This window comes from Mustela erminea, chromosome 13 (genome assembly GCF_009829155.1).
Source record: "Mustela erminea isolate mMusErm1 chromosome 13, mMusErm1.Pri, whole genome shotgun sequence".
Classification (NCBI taxonomy): domain Eukaryota; kingdom Metazoa; phylum Chordata; class Mammalia; order Carnivora; family Mustelidae; genus Mustela; species Mustela erminea.
The window spans coordinates 61,617,808-61,636,192 of NC_045626.1; the positions used below are offsets into that span (position 1 = coordinate 61,617,808).

At 37.4% G+C, this 18,385-nt stretch overlaps 1 protein-coding gene across 3 annotated transcripts in view; it reads right to left on the reverse strand.

Moving 5' to 3' along the window:
* Positions 1-592: 592 nt before the first annotated feature.
* The window catches only part of FAM210A (family with sequence similarity 210 member A), a 32,548-nt gene continuing 14,755 nt past the window's right edge, over positions 593-18,385 (reverse strand). For all 3 annotated transcript variants that reach the window (XM_032310021.1, XM_032310022.1, XM_032310023.1), the window contains exons 2-4: positions 11,164-11,680; positions 6,398-6,509; positions 593-1,959 (exon numbers count right to left, since the gene is read on the reverse strand). In XM_032310021.1, coding sequence (XP_032165912.1) covers positions 1,726-1,959; positions 6,398-6,509; positions 11,164-11,639 — 822 coding nt within the window. In that variant the 5' untranslated portion in view covers positions 11,640-11,680 and the 3' untranslated portion in view covers positions 593-1,725. The remainder of the gene's footprint in view (positions 1,960-6,397; positions 6,510-11,163; positions 11,681-18,385) is intronic.

An 18,385-nucleotide genomic window follows, 5' to 3' on the forward strand; every position in this document is an offset into this window, starting at 1 on the left:
GGCATAGTCTTAAGTGGTTTAAAAAAAATAAAAAAGAAATTTGTTAATATTTTAGCATTTAGTATCTACAAAAATGCAAATAAGCAAGCTAAAACATGGAAATGGTGTTTAGACTTGAAGCGTGCTGTCAACCTGAAATCATGGCTTCAGCTGTGTATCAGGAGACCAAACCATTCTGCCTGATCAAGAGTATGTGTGGCAGAGCAAGAGCGGGCCCCTTGGCTGCTCTGCCCTGCCCCTCCCCCGAAAAAAGCATTATCTTGTGAACTGTTCTAACATAATGATTAGATGTATCAAATGCAAACATTTTTTTCTTTTAAATTATTCTCTAAATTTGGCCAAACTAAATATTTAGTACAAAAATCCTGCCCAGCAGCAGTGATTCCCTACCAGAATGCTTCTGAAGTCCCTCGGACATTCTCCTGCCTTATCACATCGCTCAAAACAATGATAGGTCTAGAAAGAGGCCATCCTGTCTTCTGAATATCAACTCGAGAATTAGAACTGAAGTAAAAGTGGTTAAAGCAAAAGAAACAGACACATACATCCTCAAACATACAATCACGGCAACTCACATCTGACAATGGCTGAATTTCATTCCAAGCAGTTAATTTAATGACAGTTTTGCTATTAAAAAAATTCAAGTAAAATGCTCAGGCATATTTCAATATAAGGGAAAAAGATACTTCAGGATAAGGAAAAAAACAGCTACAATTTAAGAATTTACTGCACAATGAAATCAACATTAACTCTGAAACAGACACTGAGAGTGTTGGCCTGCAGAGACAAAGGCCTGCCACATGGCAGGAGTGAGTCGGCTCTGGAACAACCTGACAGCACCTTCCAACCTCCCACACCTGCATCTGCTCGAGAACCGCAAACCTGAGTCATGGCTTAAGGATATTAGATTTCAACAGTGAACTTAAGGTATAATATTGTTCTCATATTTCCTCTGAAAAAGAGTTGGAGAGAACACAAATGATTCAAAGTAGAGGTTTATGTTTTAGGTGGAAAAAGTACCATAGATACATGTATTTGCTTTTTAAAAAAACTGATTTTGACAAGCTTTGGGTAAAAATCATTTTTTAAAGGGTCAATTTTTCACTTACATGTAACCAATACATCTTATTTACAGATATACGACTCAATCTTTATTTAACTTCCTTCATATAAAATGTGTATTTTAACTGGTAGAGATAACTGTTATATACAGTTTTTACAGAAACACTAAATATCCTCTTATTCACTGGCAGTTGTGATGATAATATTGCTCTCCACATTAAGAAATGAATAGTTAAAAGCTCAATGAATAACATAAAGATGAAAACCCAGTGTTAACACCCTGCCTAGGGCCACATCAGTTATTCAAGGAGTCAACTGCTCCATGTGCTGCAACAAAACACAAAGCAAGTATGATTCTGAAGACCCTGAAAAAAGAGCTCTGACTTACGAAGACACAAACCACTGCTTAATGCTGCTACTGGTGTTAAATTCTTATACTCGGTTACATTTTTCTTTTCAAAAAACACTAATTTTTCTAGTAATATTCAACTTTAAAAAGGTATCTTAGGTCTTTAACCCTCAGAGAACTGGTGTATTTAGGCAACTAATCAAAAAAAACCACCAAAAAACAAAAAACTAATCAGGAGCATGTATGTATCTTTGTCCATAGTTTCCAAAGGGTTAAAGTGCAGAAATTGTCTATCACCTGTTATATAAGGCACCCTATTCCATTTTTTTCTTAAAAGAAACTTTTCCTTTGGTTTCCTGTAATTTTTCAGTGAGTCTATCCTTTGTTTCTTCCATTTTCTCTGTGAGAAGCTCCTTGGTCTCTTCCATCCTGTCTTGCAGATATTCCTTGACAGGAGGCGGTGTCGACATGTAGCCCCGACTACGCAAATACTTCACAGTGAACGAGGTTCCACCCAAAGTCACAGTATATCGGGCAGGTGTTGCAATCTGAGGAGAAAAGCAAACACAGGCAGATCAACAGCTGATAATGCCTATCGTCTTAGCAAAAACAATTTGAAATTTAAATTTTTAGTAATAACCAAACAGTATAAATTACTTTACTGCTTCACCAGGCTAATATAGTTACAGCCTATATGGTTTTTCCTCCTAGCAAGGGATCTTCTTCTGTAAACGCATTTTACAAACACCTGTCACTTGGACACTGAGCCAAGGATTACAGGATATTCCCAGTAGAAGCACTGAAGCCTGGAACCACATGCTAGTGAACCTTAGAGACAGGCACCGTGGGAAATGAGAAAGATGGCTCGGGGCCAACAACAAACACACATATGTTTCTCGTCCTTATGAATCCTGCTAACCTGTGGATACTGCACATGTAGAACTAAACCAGAACCAAACTACTTCAAATGGTGAGAGGCAAACATGGGCCAAATGTTTCTTCTTTACTGAATTTAGTTTAGTTTCACTTCCAAATCCCTTTGACTTTTCCAGGCCTTATGCTACCTTCTCATTACAACCCACCCTGGGTCTGGAATTCCAACTGGGAACTTCCATGAGGCAAAAGTAAGTGAGTGAGTGAGTGGGTGAGTTAGTAAGTAAGTAAGAGTGAGTGAGTGAGTAAGTAAATCAATCAATCAATCAATCAATCCGTGCAGGCATGTACAGGTTTAACTTTGACCAGAGATTTAAGGACCACAGGTGAATACTAGATGAACTGGTCCAAGAGCAACACAAATGCGGACCGCAACTGTATCACATTCTGATAGCTTCTGTGTTAAAATTCAGTACCAAAACTCTTTGAAAGAGCCGCCTATGCTCTCCATCTCCACCTTCCCTCTTCATTTTCTCTTAATTTACTCTAAGCCTTCACGCCCACCTCTCATCAGTCACTGAAGAGGCCTCAGAGCCATCAGAACTATGGAGACAGCTTCCCCCTCTACTCCTTGGAGCATGTCCTGCCTGGCAGTCATGCCCCCGCTGCCCTGGTTTCCTTCCACTTCAGAGGCTGCCCCTTTACAGTCCTTCCTCCCCATTCTTCTTCCTGTTGCCTACCTCGGAACACTGTGGGGCAGTATTGAGCCCCTGTACTCCTCCATCTACCTCATTCCCTTGGTGGTCTTATCCAATTTCAAGTCTGTAGTGCCACCTGTACATTAATGATTCTTAGATTTCCAGACTGAGCCTTTTCCCTAAATTCCAGTATATACAACATCCAATTTATTTACACTTGCATGTCTAATAGGAGCTCAAAATGTCATCTGTTCAAAACTGATCTCATGATGTTCAATGGTCCCACCCCAATCCTGCTCCTCTCAAAGCTGTCTGCATCTCAGGAAATGGCAACTCTATTCTTTCATTTACTTATCAGAGCATGGGGCGGAGGGGACAGAGGGAGAGGGAGAATCCCAAGCAGACTCCCTGTTGAACAGGGAGCTCCACATAGGGCATGATTTCATGAACCTGAGATCATGACCTAAATGGAAATCAGGAGAGAGACACTTAATGGACTGAGCCATCAGGACACTCCCACCGCACAAGCACAGAGCCTAACGTGGGGCTTGATCCCATGATCCGAGATCATGACCTGAGCTGAAACCAAGAGTTGGAAACTCAATGACTGAGCTACCCAGGTGCCCCGCAACTCTATTATTAAATTGCTCAGGCCAAAAACATACACAATAGCTTCAACTCCTTTCTCTTGCATAATTTATATTCAATCCATTAAAAAAGTCCATCAGCTCCATCTTCAAAACACATCCAGAAGCCACCTACATCTTACGGGCTCTCCTGCTACCACCTGGGTCCTCCCACTACCAGCTCTTACCCATAGCATTGCAATAACCCCTCTTGCTCCATCTCTGGGCTTCTTGCCCTTGTTGAGCTATATATATGGACTGTTCTCAACATAGCAGCCAAAATGATTTTGTTAAAACACAAGCCAGATATTCAAAACTGCCCAGTGACTTTCCATCTCTTCTGAGTAAAAGCCAGAGTGTTCATAATGGCCCGTAAGGCCACCCTCATCTGGCTGCTCTATTACCTCTTGACATTCACTCATCCCAGCCACACCGCCATCCTCCCTGCTCCCTCCAATACTCCAGGTACCCTGCAGCCTTAGGACACTATACTCCAATTTCCCCTCCTTGACTTTGAATGCTCTTCTTGCATACAAACTGCCTGATTAACTCCCTCCTTCCTGGAAGCCCTCTGGGGGGAAAAAAAAAAATAAGAAAAAGAAATGCTCCAACACTTGCTGGTTTGTTCTTCCTTCTTAGCACTTAACATCACCTAAACTCCATGCGGGGTGTGTGTGTGTGTGTGTGTGTGTGTGTGTGTGTGTGTGTGTGTGTGTTTTAAAGATTTTATTTATTTATTTGAGAGACAGACAATGAAAGAGAGCATGAAAGAGGAGAAGCAGACTCCCAGACTCCCCGTGGAGCTGGGAGCCTGATGCGGGACTTGAACCTGGTACTCCTGGATCATGACCTGAGCCGAAGGCAGTTGCTTAACCAACTGAGACACCCAGGTGCCCCCCACCCCTTTTTTAAGATTTTATTTATTTATTTGACAGAGATCACAAGTAGGCAGAGAGGCAGGCAGAGGGAGAGGGAGAAGCAAACTCCCTGCTGAGCAGAGAGCCCAATGTGGGGCTCGATCCCAGGACCCTGAGATCATGACCTGAGCTGAAGGCAGAGGCTTTAACCCACTGAGCCACCCAGGCACCCCGGTGTGTGTGTTTTAACTTTACCTTCTTTATCTAACTGCCTCCCACTACTATGCTGTAAGTTCCATGAGGGCATGTATTTTGTACCATTTTATTTAATTACAGTATCTAGAATGGCACTTGGCACAGAATAGGAGTTCAACAAATTTTTTGTCAATTCAAACAAAGATACACTTCCAGGACAGTGCTAGGGGGCTGAGGACTGTGTGCTAGTCAGTGTCACAAGGTCACACTCCAGGTGGTTTTTCCCCCCTTCGCCACACCTCTTTTTGAAGCTTTGCCTTACAGAAGCAATAAATCTCAAGTGTTCGTTGCTCCACCTGAGAAACCATGGGTGACAGAAAATACCCAGGAGAATCCCCTGCCTATTTCCCACCTCGGAGAGGAACAGTGAGTGGAAAGGAACACTGCTGACACTAACCTACCTACGTGTACAGGCTCATTGTTTCAATTCCCACGTAAGAAACATGCACTGAGCACTGATGCACCTACAAAGCACAGTAACAGGCGCAATGACAACACAGAGAAACAGAACATGACTATGAATTCCTAAACACTTAAAATCCACTAAAGAAACCAAATGACAAAAAAAAAAAGCCCTGCAAAACTAACCCCAGACCATGACACGAACTGTAAGAGCTACATACATGTTATGGGAGCATAGGATAAGGAGTGATTATAATTAAGGAAATGGCTTAAATCATCATGATACTTTGACTTATTAAGGTAAATTACACCCACTATAACTAGAAACTTGATCATTGGTAAGTTTATTAAGTTTTAATGTTGAAAACTCAGCACATAGGCTTTAGTCCTCTTTAGAATCAAAATAAAAATGGAAATCTCCCAAGATTTCTGAGGATTTTAATGAGGATGACAATAAAATGTTACCTGTACTACTATAAAACCATACTTCTAAGTATTTTTATTACAACAAAACTAAAATAAAATAAAATCTAGTTTCCAAACGTTTTCTGTTTTCTTTCTTAGGATGAAGATATATAGAACTTCATAATTATTTGTCAACTGAGAAAAATTAGATTAATATAGCTAAAATCCACAATTTATAGTGAGTCTTCTCTTCTAAAAGAAAGACCCATAGATGTAGAAACTGCTTATAAAGATGTTGGTGCCTCAACTCCAGAGAACAGCTACAGTGGACAAACTTCTAAAATGAAACCTATATAAAAGCTACTGAGTCCCATAAAACAATTTGAACTAAGCTTTACTATTTGACTTACCAAGTAGATGAACTAGTACACACAGTAAAATAAATACTAAATATAACCAGCAAGTCATGGATCTCTGAATAAGGAAAATTAAGATACCGTAAGGGGGAGAAATGTCAAAAAGATAACTTCCGGAAATTCAGAAGTCTCACATTTGTGTCATCACAGCAGGTTAGGAATGATCTACCTATTTTCAAGTCACTTCTTTCTAAACCATCATTTTAGTTATTCTTAAAATTTAAACTTAAAAAAATATAAACTGGGTGTGGTGCATAAACAATGACTTTTGGAACACACACCAAAAAAATTAAATTAAATTTAAAAAAATAAACTTTAGCCATTAGACTATGGTACTTTATGTGGTATTTTAGGTTACAAAAAATTACTACTGGGAACTAACATGGAGTTTTATGAGGAGCTGAGCCTGTTATTGGTTAAGTGTGAAGAGCAACTCATTTATACCAGTACTTACCTTAAACAAGGCATATGCCGTTAGTGCATTTCCACTCTGGGAATTTTTCAGAATGTTTACTATGCTGTCAGGTAACCCAATAAATTCTAGAAAAGGAACGACATTCACTCCTCTAAGAAAGAAACAAAATGATTTATATATTTATACATCACTCCTCTAAGAAACAAAGTAACATACACACACACACACACACACACACACACACAATTATGTATGTATACATACAAACTTTAAGGGATAAATATTTTCAAAAAGTTTTCTGAAAACACCAAAACAAATTTTGTTTAAAGGTCACTTATGCATTGTCAAGAACTGTGATTTAACTCTAGAAGAAAACGTACAGAAACATCAGTGTTAACACTGTATCTTACTGTTTGCAGCTTCTGCTTTGCTTCTGTACATGGACATATGTCCCTAATTACCATATTTATAAAAATAGAAGGGTCTAGCAGAGTAAAATTAATAGCTTTAAATGACAAAAGAGAAGGAATGACCAGAATGATTTACTTGGTCTTCATTTGTCCCAACCAAACACTACTTCTTCAGAATACTCCAATTCAAACTTCAAGACCTAAGCTTTTCACCTCTAAAATTACATGTCAAAATATATTGCTGTAAAAGCAACATTATAACAGTACTTATTGTGTTATTATACAAAGAATAAATGATTCTATGGGTTTGATGAAAACTTTAATTATTCTAAGTGGATGTCTCTATTCTATTAGCAGGCTTAGCAGGCAGGTGAAGAAGCAATTACCATAAACTGCAACAAATTTTTGGATGGAGGGAGAGAAGGAAAAGAAAAGTCTCTAATATGAACTGTTAAGCCCTAATTTATTTTTAGTTTCCATGATGAACAACATTTAGCTATACTGGCATGTGCTCTCTCACACTCTCTCCCTTTATCACTATGTGTTGTCTTATAGACACTAACCCTTCACCCCTCACTCAGAACAAGGTTCTTGTTCTGTGCTTTTCCTACATAAAGATAACTATCATATTTGGGAATTTTTTAAAAGATTTATTAAATTTTTAAAAAAGGGGGAATGGGGGAGAGGGGCATAGAAGTTCTTAGCATGAGCCTGAGATCACAACCTGAGCTGAAACCAAGAGTCAGATGCTTAACTGACCACACCACCCAGGTGCCCCCAGATTCAGGAAATTTAACATACACAAGAGTATATACTTAATACATAATATATTATTTAATATTAAAATTTCCTGAATTGTTCATTCCAGTATGTCCCTTGTCACTATCCTGTCATTTCTTTCCTGTCTCCTTTCCTCTAGAAATGATCCTCAGAACTTTTTTGAGAAGGAGGGCATGACATCTTTGACACTGAGATTTTTGAAGTTTCCAGACCAGTTAGCAAGGGAGAATACCCCTCTATTTGGATTTGTCTGTTTTTTCCCTCCTGATCAGGTTCAGGTAAACATTTTTAAACAGGAAAACTGTACAGTTAATTCTGTCTCAGTGTATCACAACAGAAGCCACAGGATGTCAGTCTGTCCCATAGCTGGTATATGTGTGACTCAGGGTTAGAAGAGGGTCTACAGGGCATGTCATTGTATAGGTGCTCCTTCTCTTTGTAATTAAGAAAGGGAATTGCCTAAATCCATTACTATTATAGATAGCTGTATTCTGTATAACATAATAGCTAGCAAATCAATTTGTTTTTAATATTAAAAAATTCAGTTAATTGAGGACATTGTCCCTCTATGATTTCACTATAATACTCTGGAATCAGGGACTACTCTCAAGAACATATGGCTGATCATCATTAAGGAAAATTACGGGCCATCCATGAAAGGAAAGCAGGTAACTGAAGGTTCTTTAAAAAGTTAAAAATTACAAAACTGACTGTAAGTCCAACCAGTTTCTTCTTTCTCCACCATCAGTTCCTTTTCAAGTCTCTTAGATAACAACAGAATCCCATTAAAGCAAAACTTAGTATTACTAGGACTTAGCTATTCTATGGGTCTAATTAAGTCACTATGCACCATTAATATCTTACCACAATATGCTAATTATATCTTCTACAACGAATACAATTATAAAATTATTTTATCACTCACCTAGCCCAGTATGTAATTTAAAAGCAATCATGAAGGGGAAACAAAAGACAAACATGTGGCCAAAAATTAGATAAAACTGAGTGATTTAGAAAAACAGAACTATCATAAAGATCAAATAATTACCTCAGACACCTTGCACAAGTATATTTTACAAAATAAAGGAGCAAACAACTGGTTCTAGTTCTTTATTTTAGTGATTTTGTATTTTAGAAAGAGGGGGAGAGAGCACATGAGCATGTGCCGGAGGGCAGGGGCAGGGGGAAAGAATCTCAAGCAGATTCCCAACTGAGCCCGGAGCTGCACGTGGGGCTCGATCTCACAACCCCAAGATCATGACCTAAGCTGAAATCAAGAGTCAGACACTTAATCAACTGAGCCACCCCAAGTACCCCAGTTCTATTTATTTCTAAAATACTGATTTGATCATTTGACTATTTTAAAGTAATAATAACTTCCATTTCCTTTGGAATTGCTAAATATGAAACACTAGTGAGGGCCTGATTTCAACAGTAATATCCTCTTGTCACTTTTTACTCTGAAGCTTCCATGGCCTCACAGAAATCTGTGCTTTACAAACGCCAGCTCTATGACGTTTCAACTGATGCAGAAATACCCAAGGAAAAAAGTACATTCACAGTAAGAATACAATGCCATAAAAATCAGGCAGCATTTTGCCTCAGAATGGATCTGTAACCTGAGGCCTAAAAACACAAGGCATCTAACTAGAGGAACAAAACCATCATCACAAAGCTACAGTTATCAAACAGAGAACTTCTGGTCAGATTTAAGATCTCTCCAAGGTTGTGTCAGAGAGAAGGGGCAAAAGGAGCATTGAGCCCAATGTGGAGCTCAAACCCAGGACCCTGTGATCATGACCTGGGCCAAAGGCAGCCGCTTAACCAACTGAGCCACCCAGGCGCCTCACTAAGGTCAGTTTTGAAGACTTCTATAAATATTATACATGCACAGAAAAATGTCATTAATGAAAAAGATAATCCATAAATTGTACGTATACAAGGATCTTCTGTAAAGAAAGGGACAATTCTTTTTTTTTTTTCAGCAGTCTAAACACTTAAGTTTTTTTGTTGCATTTTCTGTGACTGCTGGATCTTCTCTCCCTCCCCCACACCTACCAAGTACAGATACACATGCTGATAAACAGATGCAAACAAATGGTATGTAATGGGTATACTGTGGGGGAAATGTACAGAGAGGCTCTTTCAGGCCATTACAAATGATAGTCCCCAAATGCCAAGTTATTTATAAAGAGAAAGACACAATTCTTAAAGGATAAGGATACGTAACAAAGAAGGGTATAACTGAGGAAGAAAATGGAGAAACAGATGTGAAGAGAATCAGAGCAGCATCAACTACACAAGCTAAAAAATCCTTTCAGAACTTTTGTAAAGAAACACTTCTAATCCCCATGTTTTCCAAGAATAAGTCTCCATTTCATTATCTTTTAATTTAGTAAAAAAATAACTTTTTCCCAAGGAGTGAGCCTTACATACAAAACTAAAATATCTTATTAATCTATCAAGCCATTAAATATAACCAAACACTGAAAATCGATGGACTTCTGGAAAGAATAAAATCATTCTAGCCCCATAAGGATTGAGTCTACTAAAACTCAAAGTGGGGTTCACTGTGCCATTTCACTGCGCTCAGGATGGTGAGCTCACTCAGCTCTGTCATGCCCAGGCTAACACAAGAAAAGCCCACAGGATACATTCAAAGGAATAGGCAGACTTCGGAACGCCTTAATTGCTAGTGGCAGAAGCAAACTGGAAATCACTGGGATCTGTTTCAATGTGTACCCTGCTCCTAAAACATTGTAAATAATAAACTTACCTTAAAAGAAAGGAGGAGTATTTAACAAAAAAAGGTGCATTTAGATATTCTGTGTTTTATAATACCTTCAGGCTAGGCCCACCAAATCGGGCCTAGCCTGAAGGTATTATTTTTTGGAAGTTTAATTTTAGTTGTGATAAGAACACCTAACATGAGATCTATGTTCAATTTTTTAAGTGTCCAACAAATTAACTTCTGATCAGAACAAAAGACCTTACCTTGACACATTATCAGCTGTGGGTAACACTAAAACATGAGCCTGCAATTAGTTCGTTTTTGTATCTGTAACAGATATTAGGCAGGCTTTGGCAAAAAACATGTTACCAATTTCCCACCAAAATCATACATAGGGCAAAGTAATAGATATCTTTTTACATTCGTGAACCCTTTAAGAAATACATAAGTATAGAACTCAACAGTGCTGCCAAATTTCCGAAATCTCTTATTTCTGTGCCATGCTAAATGTTGACAGATGAGCATCGTGATGAACAGCAGGGGCTTTGAAATAAGACTCCACAACATCTGGGAAAAAGCTAAGTTGTTTTGACTTATTCTTCCTTAATCTCATCAATATAATGGGAATAATCACGCTACCTACTTCATAGAGTTATGAGGATTAAATGAAATGGTACAGATTAAAATTTTCACAAAATGCCTGCTATGAACGGCAAGCAAATTTAGCTATGAAAATGTCAAAAACAGCTATGAAAAGCAGTCACACTCAACAGTGAAAGACATTAAAGCATTTAAAAAACTATTTAAGGCTTTCATTACTACAATTAAGAAGATTAACATTCTGATAAAGCAGGGAAAGGTGCTCAACCCAAGCAAAAACTTACTTTATGGCTGCATAATAAAATGTTCCAAACCAAACACCAGAAGTTATTAGATGCACTGGAATCAAAACTTTTCCATATTGTCTAAATGTTTTCTTAAATCGTTGATAAAGACTAATAGATTTGTCTTGCAAAGGATCAGGTTCTTCCTTTTTTTCCGAAGGAGTTCCAGGGGATGTGGCACTGGATGACATAACCCTCTTGGATAAAATATCTTGCTCCCACTGTTTATGGCGAAGGACCCCCGGCTGGGGTGGATGAGCAATGAATGGCTTCCTTTCCTTTGCAACACACAGGACAGCAGATAAATGCAGCCATTGTTTTTGAGGGTCCTGTACCAAAACTACTCTGGATTCAGCTTTATACAAATGTAATGGTCCCTTTATGCTTTGACAGTGTCCAAAAAGACTGGCTTTATGTGGTTCCATGCATGTCCTATGTGCCAGTCGGAATACAGACCTTGGTACATTCCATTGCATTTTGAAGAACAGTGATTGATGGATTTCAGCTTCTACAAAGACTAGATTAAAAAAAAAAATCAGATTATACCAATTTCCATTTTAAATCAATCCTCTTAAAAATAAATCATTAACTATTAGGAAGTAAAGGACAAACACTGCCATCAAATCTATAGAAATTAATGTTAAGGTGTATAGTTTGAACATACCACAATTTTAAAATGTTACTAAAATATATTTAAATATGATATAGTAAACCAGTCCAACAGATATCACTAAGGGTAATATTTTGAGGGTATTTTATTGCTACAAAAGGGATGTTTGTAGGGCTTCTGTTATTCTACAAGAAAGCCGTGTAGCATAATGGAAAAACAGTAAGATCTAGAAGCAGAAAAACCTGGGCCCTCATATAACTGACTTTAAACTTCAAGCGCAAGTTTACTAGTAAAATAAGGATTACTTCACAGGGTTGTTACAGAAAACATGAAATTTCTGATGTAGACGTGCTTTGTAAACTAACAAGCATCAACTAACTTATTATTAAAACTGTTAAGTTCTGACAAGTAGTTGATAGAAGTACCTTTTTTTCTATAATGCCTTTCAACTATATTATGTAAAATTGTAAATCACATATATTTTTGGCTGGTGAGGAGACACACTTTTTCAGATAGCTAAACTTTTTGTCAAGACAGTATAATGTTATTTTAAAAGAATACAAACTTTGGAATAAGACAGACCCAACTGAGATACTATTTTGAGCAAATTTCTTAGCTTCTCTAGGTGCAGGTTTCCTCACTATTAAAACAGAATTATGGTATGCATTACTATACAGGAAATCAGTTCCCTTCCCTTAATACCAGGTAGTTCTACCTGACCACAATCTCCACCCCTCTCCCATCAGCTACCTTACTGCTTCTCCTACATTGTAAATAGATGTTTTCGTTTTTTAAACTGTACACTAGTCAACAGCATATGAGTTAGCATCCCAATAACTCAGCAATCCAATAAATATGGGTACTCCATTTTAATGAATATTTGTTATTTGGGGTACAAAGTTGTCTGTCATTATATAAAAATATCCATTAATGAACTGTCCCTATATAAAATTAATACTCTGACTCACTCTTCCCTAAATAATAGTTAACATTAGCTCTTATCAGGCTCTCACAGATAATCCAACAACACAATGCAAATAAATTATGAAAAGAAACTGCACATCTTGCAATAATAGGCTCCCAAGAAACCTTTAAAGGTGATACTGGAGATTGCTGCAATGAAAAGCAAAGTCAATGACAAGAAACAATTTGAAGAATCAGACCAGTTAACAACCAAAAAGAAAAACCGCAGGAATGATAACAGGTGATTTAAATAATGACTTAAATATTAAACAACTAAGAAAGGCCACAGAGAAAAGTGATTAAGTACTTAATTACTTTTACAAAACTGACTAATTTGTTGTGAAAGTCAAACATTAAGTAAAGGTCATGGTCCTTTGTTACAATCTATGCCTATGCTGTTTATTTCCTACAAATCTATGCTATCTCTATTCCAAGGGGGAAGAAACATCAATTGGTTATTTATTCTAAGAATTAGCTGCACTGGGATTATAACCTAAAATTTGTCCAATATAACATTTGGCTTCATTTTTTTTTTAAAGATTTTATTTATTTATTTGACAGACAGAGATCACAAGCAGGCAGAGAGGCAGGCAGAGAAAAGGGGAAAGCAGGCTCCCTGCTGAGCAGAGAGCCCGATGCGGGGCTAGATCCCAGGACCCTGAGATCATGACCTGAGCCAAAGGCAGAGGCTTAACCCACTGAGCCACCCAGGCGCTGCCCTTGGCTTCATTTTTTACAAAAAATACCTTTTAATTTACCATGAATCTCTGGTCACTATTTTAGTTGCGTTTATTTTGAGGATTTTCTCCAGCACCATTATCTTTGAATTATTCCTGTCCATGGCTTTAATGCAGGTGTTTTCTGAACTCAAAAGTCTTTTTTTCTTTTAAACCTATTTCCTTTACAAGGCAGTTTTCCAGGAGATGAAGTTCCCAGAAGGCTTTCAGATAATTAGATTATTGTATGTTTGTGTTTATGAATAAATTAAAGGGAAAAAAATTTAAAAAAAAAAAAAGCCTCTTTCCAAGCATCCAGTTTGAGCCCTTTCCCCTGGTTTCCCCAACTACCCCATCCCATTAAAAAAAAAAAATGTATCCTCTCTCACTTCTAATTGATTACTGAAAAAAAATCCTTATTGAAATATTTATTTGAAAACATACATTTCCCTCAATTAAGCTGTAGAATTCAATGACTTATAGTATATTCACAGCTGTAAAACTATCCCCACAGTCTTAGACCATTTTCATCACCAGAAAGAAATCCCATATCCATGAGCAATCACTCATCATTCCCTCCCTCTCCCAGCCCCAGGCAACCACTAAACTATTCTCTGTCTCTATATCTATCTATTCTGGATATTTCATTTAAATGGAATCACAGTATGTGGTCTCTTGTGACTGGCTTCTTTCACTTCATGTAACAGTTCACAAGAGTCACCCCTATATTACCTCTTGAGCTGATATTTATCTTGGTTTCCTTAGAAACCAATCTCTGGGCTAGTGGTTTCCAAAACTGGCTATGCATCAGAATCATGGCAGGTTGGAGATATTGAGGGAAAGGAAAGGTTGTTTGAAAAACCAGATTCCTGGTCTCCATCCAGACCTAATGAATCAGAATCCTGTACAGCAAGGTCACACCTCTCAATATGAATTTAGGGGTCATTTCTCTAGGCCCAGCAAATGGCTTCAGTGCCAGAGGCAATGTGGTGGCAATGCTGTTATCCACCATCATCATTGTAAGATGTTTTTGAGCCTCTATTATGTAGTAGGTGTTATAAATCTTATGAAGGAGGGACTACTGTCACTATTTTGCAGTTGAGAACACTGAAACACAAAGAGGAAATACACTCAATAGGTGAGTGGAGAAGCTGGGATTCAAACCTAGTCACTAAGCTATATGGCCATTTCCGGAAGAAAGAAACTGTGCCAATTTTCAGTAGACTAAGATATATAAGACACATGATAAAAGTGCCCTACAGAAACATAAGGCCCAAGAAATTAACTTGTAACTTAAAGTTAACTTTTAAATTAAAAATAAAAATTAAAACTAATTTTAATGACAACATATTGGCAGTGACCACAATGTTTGACAGTACAACCCAAGACTTCCAAAGGTAATCAATCATAATACTGTTGACATACACAGTAAGACTCATTAGATTTCAGGGAACAAACCCTCAGATGAATTCAAGTAAAAGTAAATGGTAAGTACAGACTGATTAGTATCATACATACTCTGGAATGAACAGGCTTCAGGAAAAATAAAACCTAGGCCTCACAGCTAGCATTGTGTATAATGGCTTCAGCTCATTGGCAGCTTCCATTTCTGGATTTTATCAGTCTGCTCATATTCTCAATTAAAGATAAAAGTTTTTGGTTATTGGTCAATGGTGGAGGTGTCATTCCTCATGAACTCTACTTAGACTGAATTTGTAATACGTAGGCAGGATGAGTAGACCTGAAGAAGGTATGAATGAACAGGCGTCTATTTCTGATATAAATGGAGATCTGGAGTGACGAACAACTTAAACCTCAATTTCTTCCAGTGAAATACAGTAATTTCAGTAATACATTTTTAAATCGTGAGACGTAGCTTATACCAAAAGTTGCCTGTTATTTTCCTGCCTCAGCAGTTTGAAATTTTCATATGTGTAGATGAGGCAGTGCTCTAAACTGCTTAATGCTTCAGTTATGGAAATAAATGAAAATGCATTACTAGACTCAAGTGAAGTGACAAGATTACATTGCTTGTTGTGGCTATCCTTTTCCACTTTAGCATTATGTCATAAAGGTCTTTAACAGGGCAAGTGGCTGGCGTATGATTAATGGTGCCTAATTCTCAGTATACAAACTCTACCCTGTATGGTTAGGGGCATTATGAATAAATTCTAAAGTAAAGCCTGATTCTGTCATGAATAATTTTCATGAGCAGGCAGTAGAATTTAAAAACTGAGAGCCTGGAATCCAAGGTCAGACTGCCAAGTTCACATCCTAAAAATAAACTATGCACCATTTGGACATGTTAATTAGCACCCTGTGCCTTGGTTTCCAATTTGTAAAACAGGGTTTAATAATATCACCTACTTCATAAGATTGTTATGAGATTAAACTACATACATGTAAAATTAGAAAATGAGGAGTATATAGCAAGTGCTCAAAAAATGTTATAAGTTATTATTATTCTAAGGTTGTAAGTAAACAAAGTAGTCTGTTGCTCTCATTCACAGTGAAACAACCTAAAGATAGTGTCTGAGCTGAAAGGAGATTACAGAGGATAAATACTTGTCTAGGATGGTTTTGACCAAAAACGTGGAAAACTACATGAAACTTTACTCAATCAATCCAATAATATCCACCCCAAGACCAGGCATGAAGAAGGAGTTAACACACATGTGTGAAAGTTAGGAGCTTCTCCACAGCAATTCTGAGGCAAAGAGAAGGTGAAGACATAGTGGTCAAGAGTAAAGGTGTAAGGCTTCCAGTTGTGGAATAAGTATGTCACAGGATTAAGAGGCACAGCGTAAGGAATACAGTCAATAACATTGTAGTACTTTGTATGGTGACGGATGATAGCTACACTTGTGTTGAGTTGAGCCTAGCATAATGCATAAACTTGTCAAACCACTACCCTGTACACCAGAAACGAATATAGCATTGTGTGTCAACTATACTCAATTAAAAAAAAAAAAAAAAAAGGAAAGAAAAAGTAAAGATACAAGGAAGCAATGGGAACCAAAAGAAGAGAAACCAAGTTAAAGGAATGGCAGAGAGGAAAGAATGCACTGGAAAAAAAAGTCAGTGAAAAAGCACAAATGTTAGAATGCTGCTGGAATCCTACAAAAGGTATATCCTAAATTTCCAGTTCTATAAGGCAAATGAATGAGTTCATGAAATTCCTAACCAAACCCATACTCCTCAAGATTATATGAACACATTTCTGTTCCTCATAACCTGGACGCCCTGGAAGCCTAAGACATTGAAGTAGCACTAGAAATACAATAGCTGAGTACACAAGGAATAACTAATTTATATGCTATTCTTCTATAAGAAATAAAAATGCACTAACTAAAAAGTGAGAGAGGTTTTTTTTTAAAGATTTTATTTATTTATTTGACAGACAGAGATCACAAGTTGGCAGGGAAGTGGCAGAGAGAGAGAGAGGAGGAAGCAGGCTCCCCAATGAGCTGAGAGCCCAATGTAGGGCTCGATCCCAGGACCCTGGGATCATGACCCGAGCTAAGCCACCCAGGTGCCCCCAAAAGTTAGAGAGTTTAAACAACCAATTCCAAAAGCAAGACTGAGTCTCTACTGTATGAATCCAAACACCTCTTGTCAAACAAAACCTTATTTGGAAGTTCAATAAAAATAAATAAATAAATAAAAGCAAAGTTGCTCAGGTTACAGGAGGAATGAGAGAAATAAAGTCTTTTGGTTTGTCCTCACCTCTGCCAGTCCATGGGCCACTGTGCCACACATGTCCTAACTGTGAAAACAAAATCACTAAGTGGACAAATTCTCTGTAAATAATGGTCTTACTTCAACTGCCATTTTCCTGCAAGTTATATCACAGGCACTAATTCCTTCTGATGTCCCCAAGTCCTGCAAGCTAAAGAAGAAACTCCACTGAAAACATAGATATTGGAATCTTCTTTTTTCTTTGTGGACTCTATGTTCCTGGAGAACAAGAAGTTTGTCTTAATTCCCAGCAGTTACAGGGACTAGTGCAAAACCTGGCATCTAGTGGCCAATCTAATTCAGTTCTGTGAATGTCAACAATTTGTCAGTTTTTACAAGACTCAATTTATCCGTAAAAATTACTTCTAAAATCAATGTAGCATCTTCAGCTTGAGAAGTTTTGAGGACTTAAAAATTAACCCTGTCAATTAAAAAAAACTAATTTGTTAGGAGTTTGAATGCAAAAGGTAAACAACATAGAATGTAAGCAGAATAGAAATTCTAAGAATCAAAAGGAAATGCCACAAAACAAAAACAATGTAACAGAAATCAACTCTGTTGATTTCTTTTTTAAATTTAATGGATTCATGATCCACAGTGCCAAGGAAAGAATAGGTGAGCTTGAAGGGAGCCAAAAGCAATTTCCTAAACTGAAATGCAAAGTGGGGAAAAAAAAAACAAAAAACAAAAGCCTTCTCCCCTGACAAACACATACAAAATACCATGTGCGACAACTTCAAAAGGTATAAGATACACATGACAGGAAGGCCAGTAGGAAAACAGAGAAATTCTTTTCTCCCTTTTCAACTAGTTTCCTATCTTATCAGCCCTTTGTTTTTAAGTTACTTTTTAACTTTTATTTTTTTACACCTACAATTATAGATATATGCTTCAATTTTGGTCTTTTTTCACTTTTCTACTTAAATATATATGTAAGTTTTTCATATATATATATATGTGTGTATATAAATGTAAGTTTTTCCTCCTTTGCAATTTTGGGATTTAGTGTCTTCTAACACACAGGCCAAAATTTACTCAGGAACAAGTGGATCACCCTGTTCTGTCCATCCTGTGAGATGATATTCCACCTTCCTTTTTTGTTTTGTTTTTGTTTGCTTTTCTGTTTTGGTTTCTGATCTCTTTGGATTTCTCTAGCGTGTTTTTTGATTGGGTTGTGGTGAATACTTTTGACTCT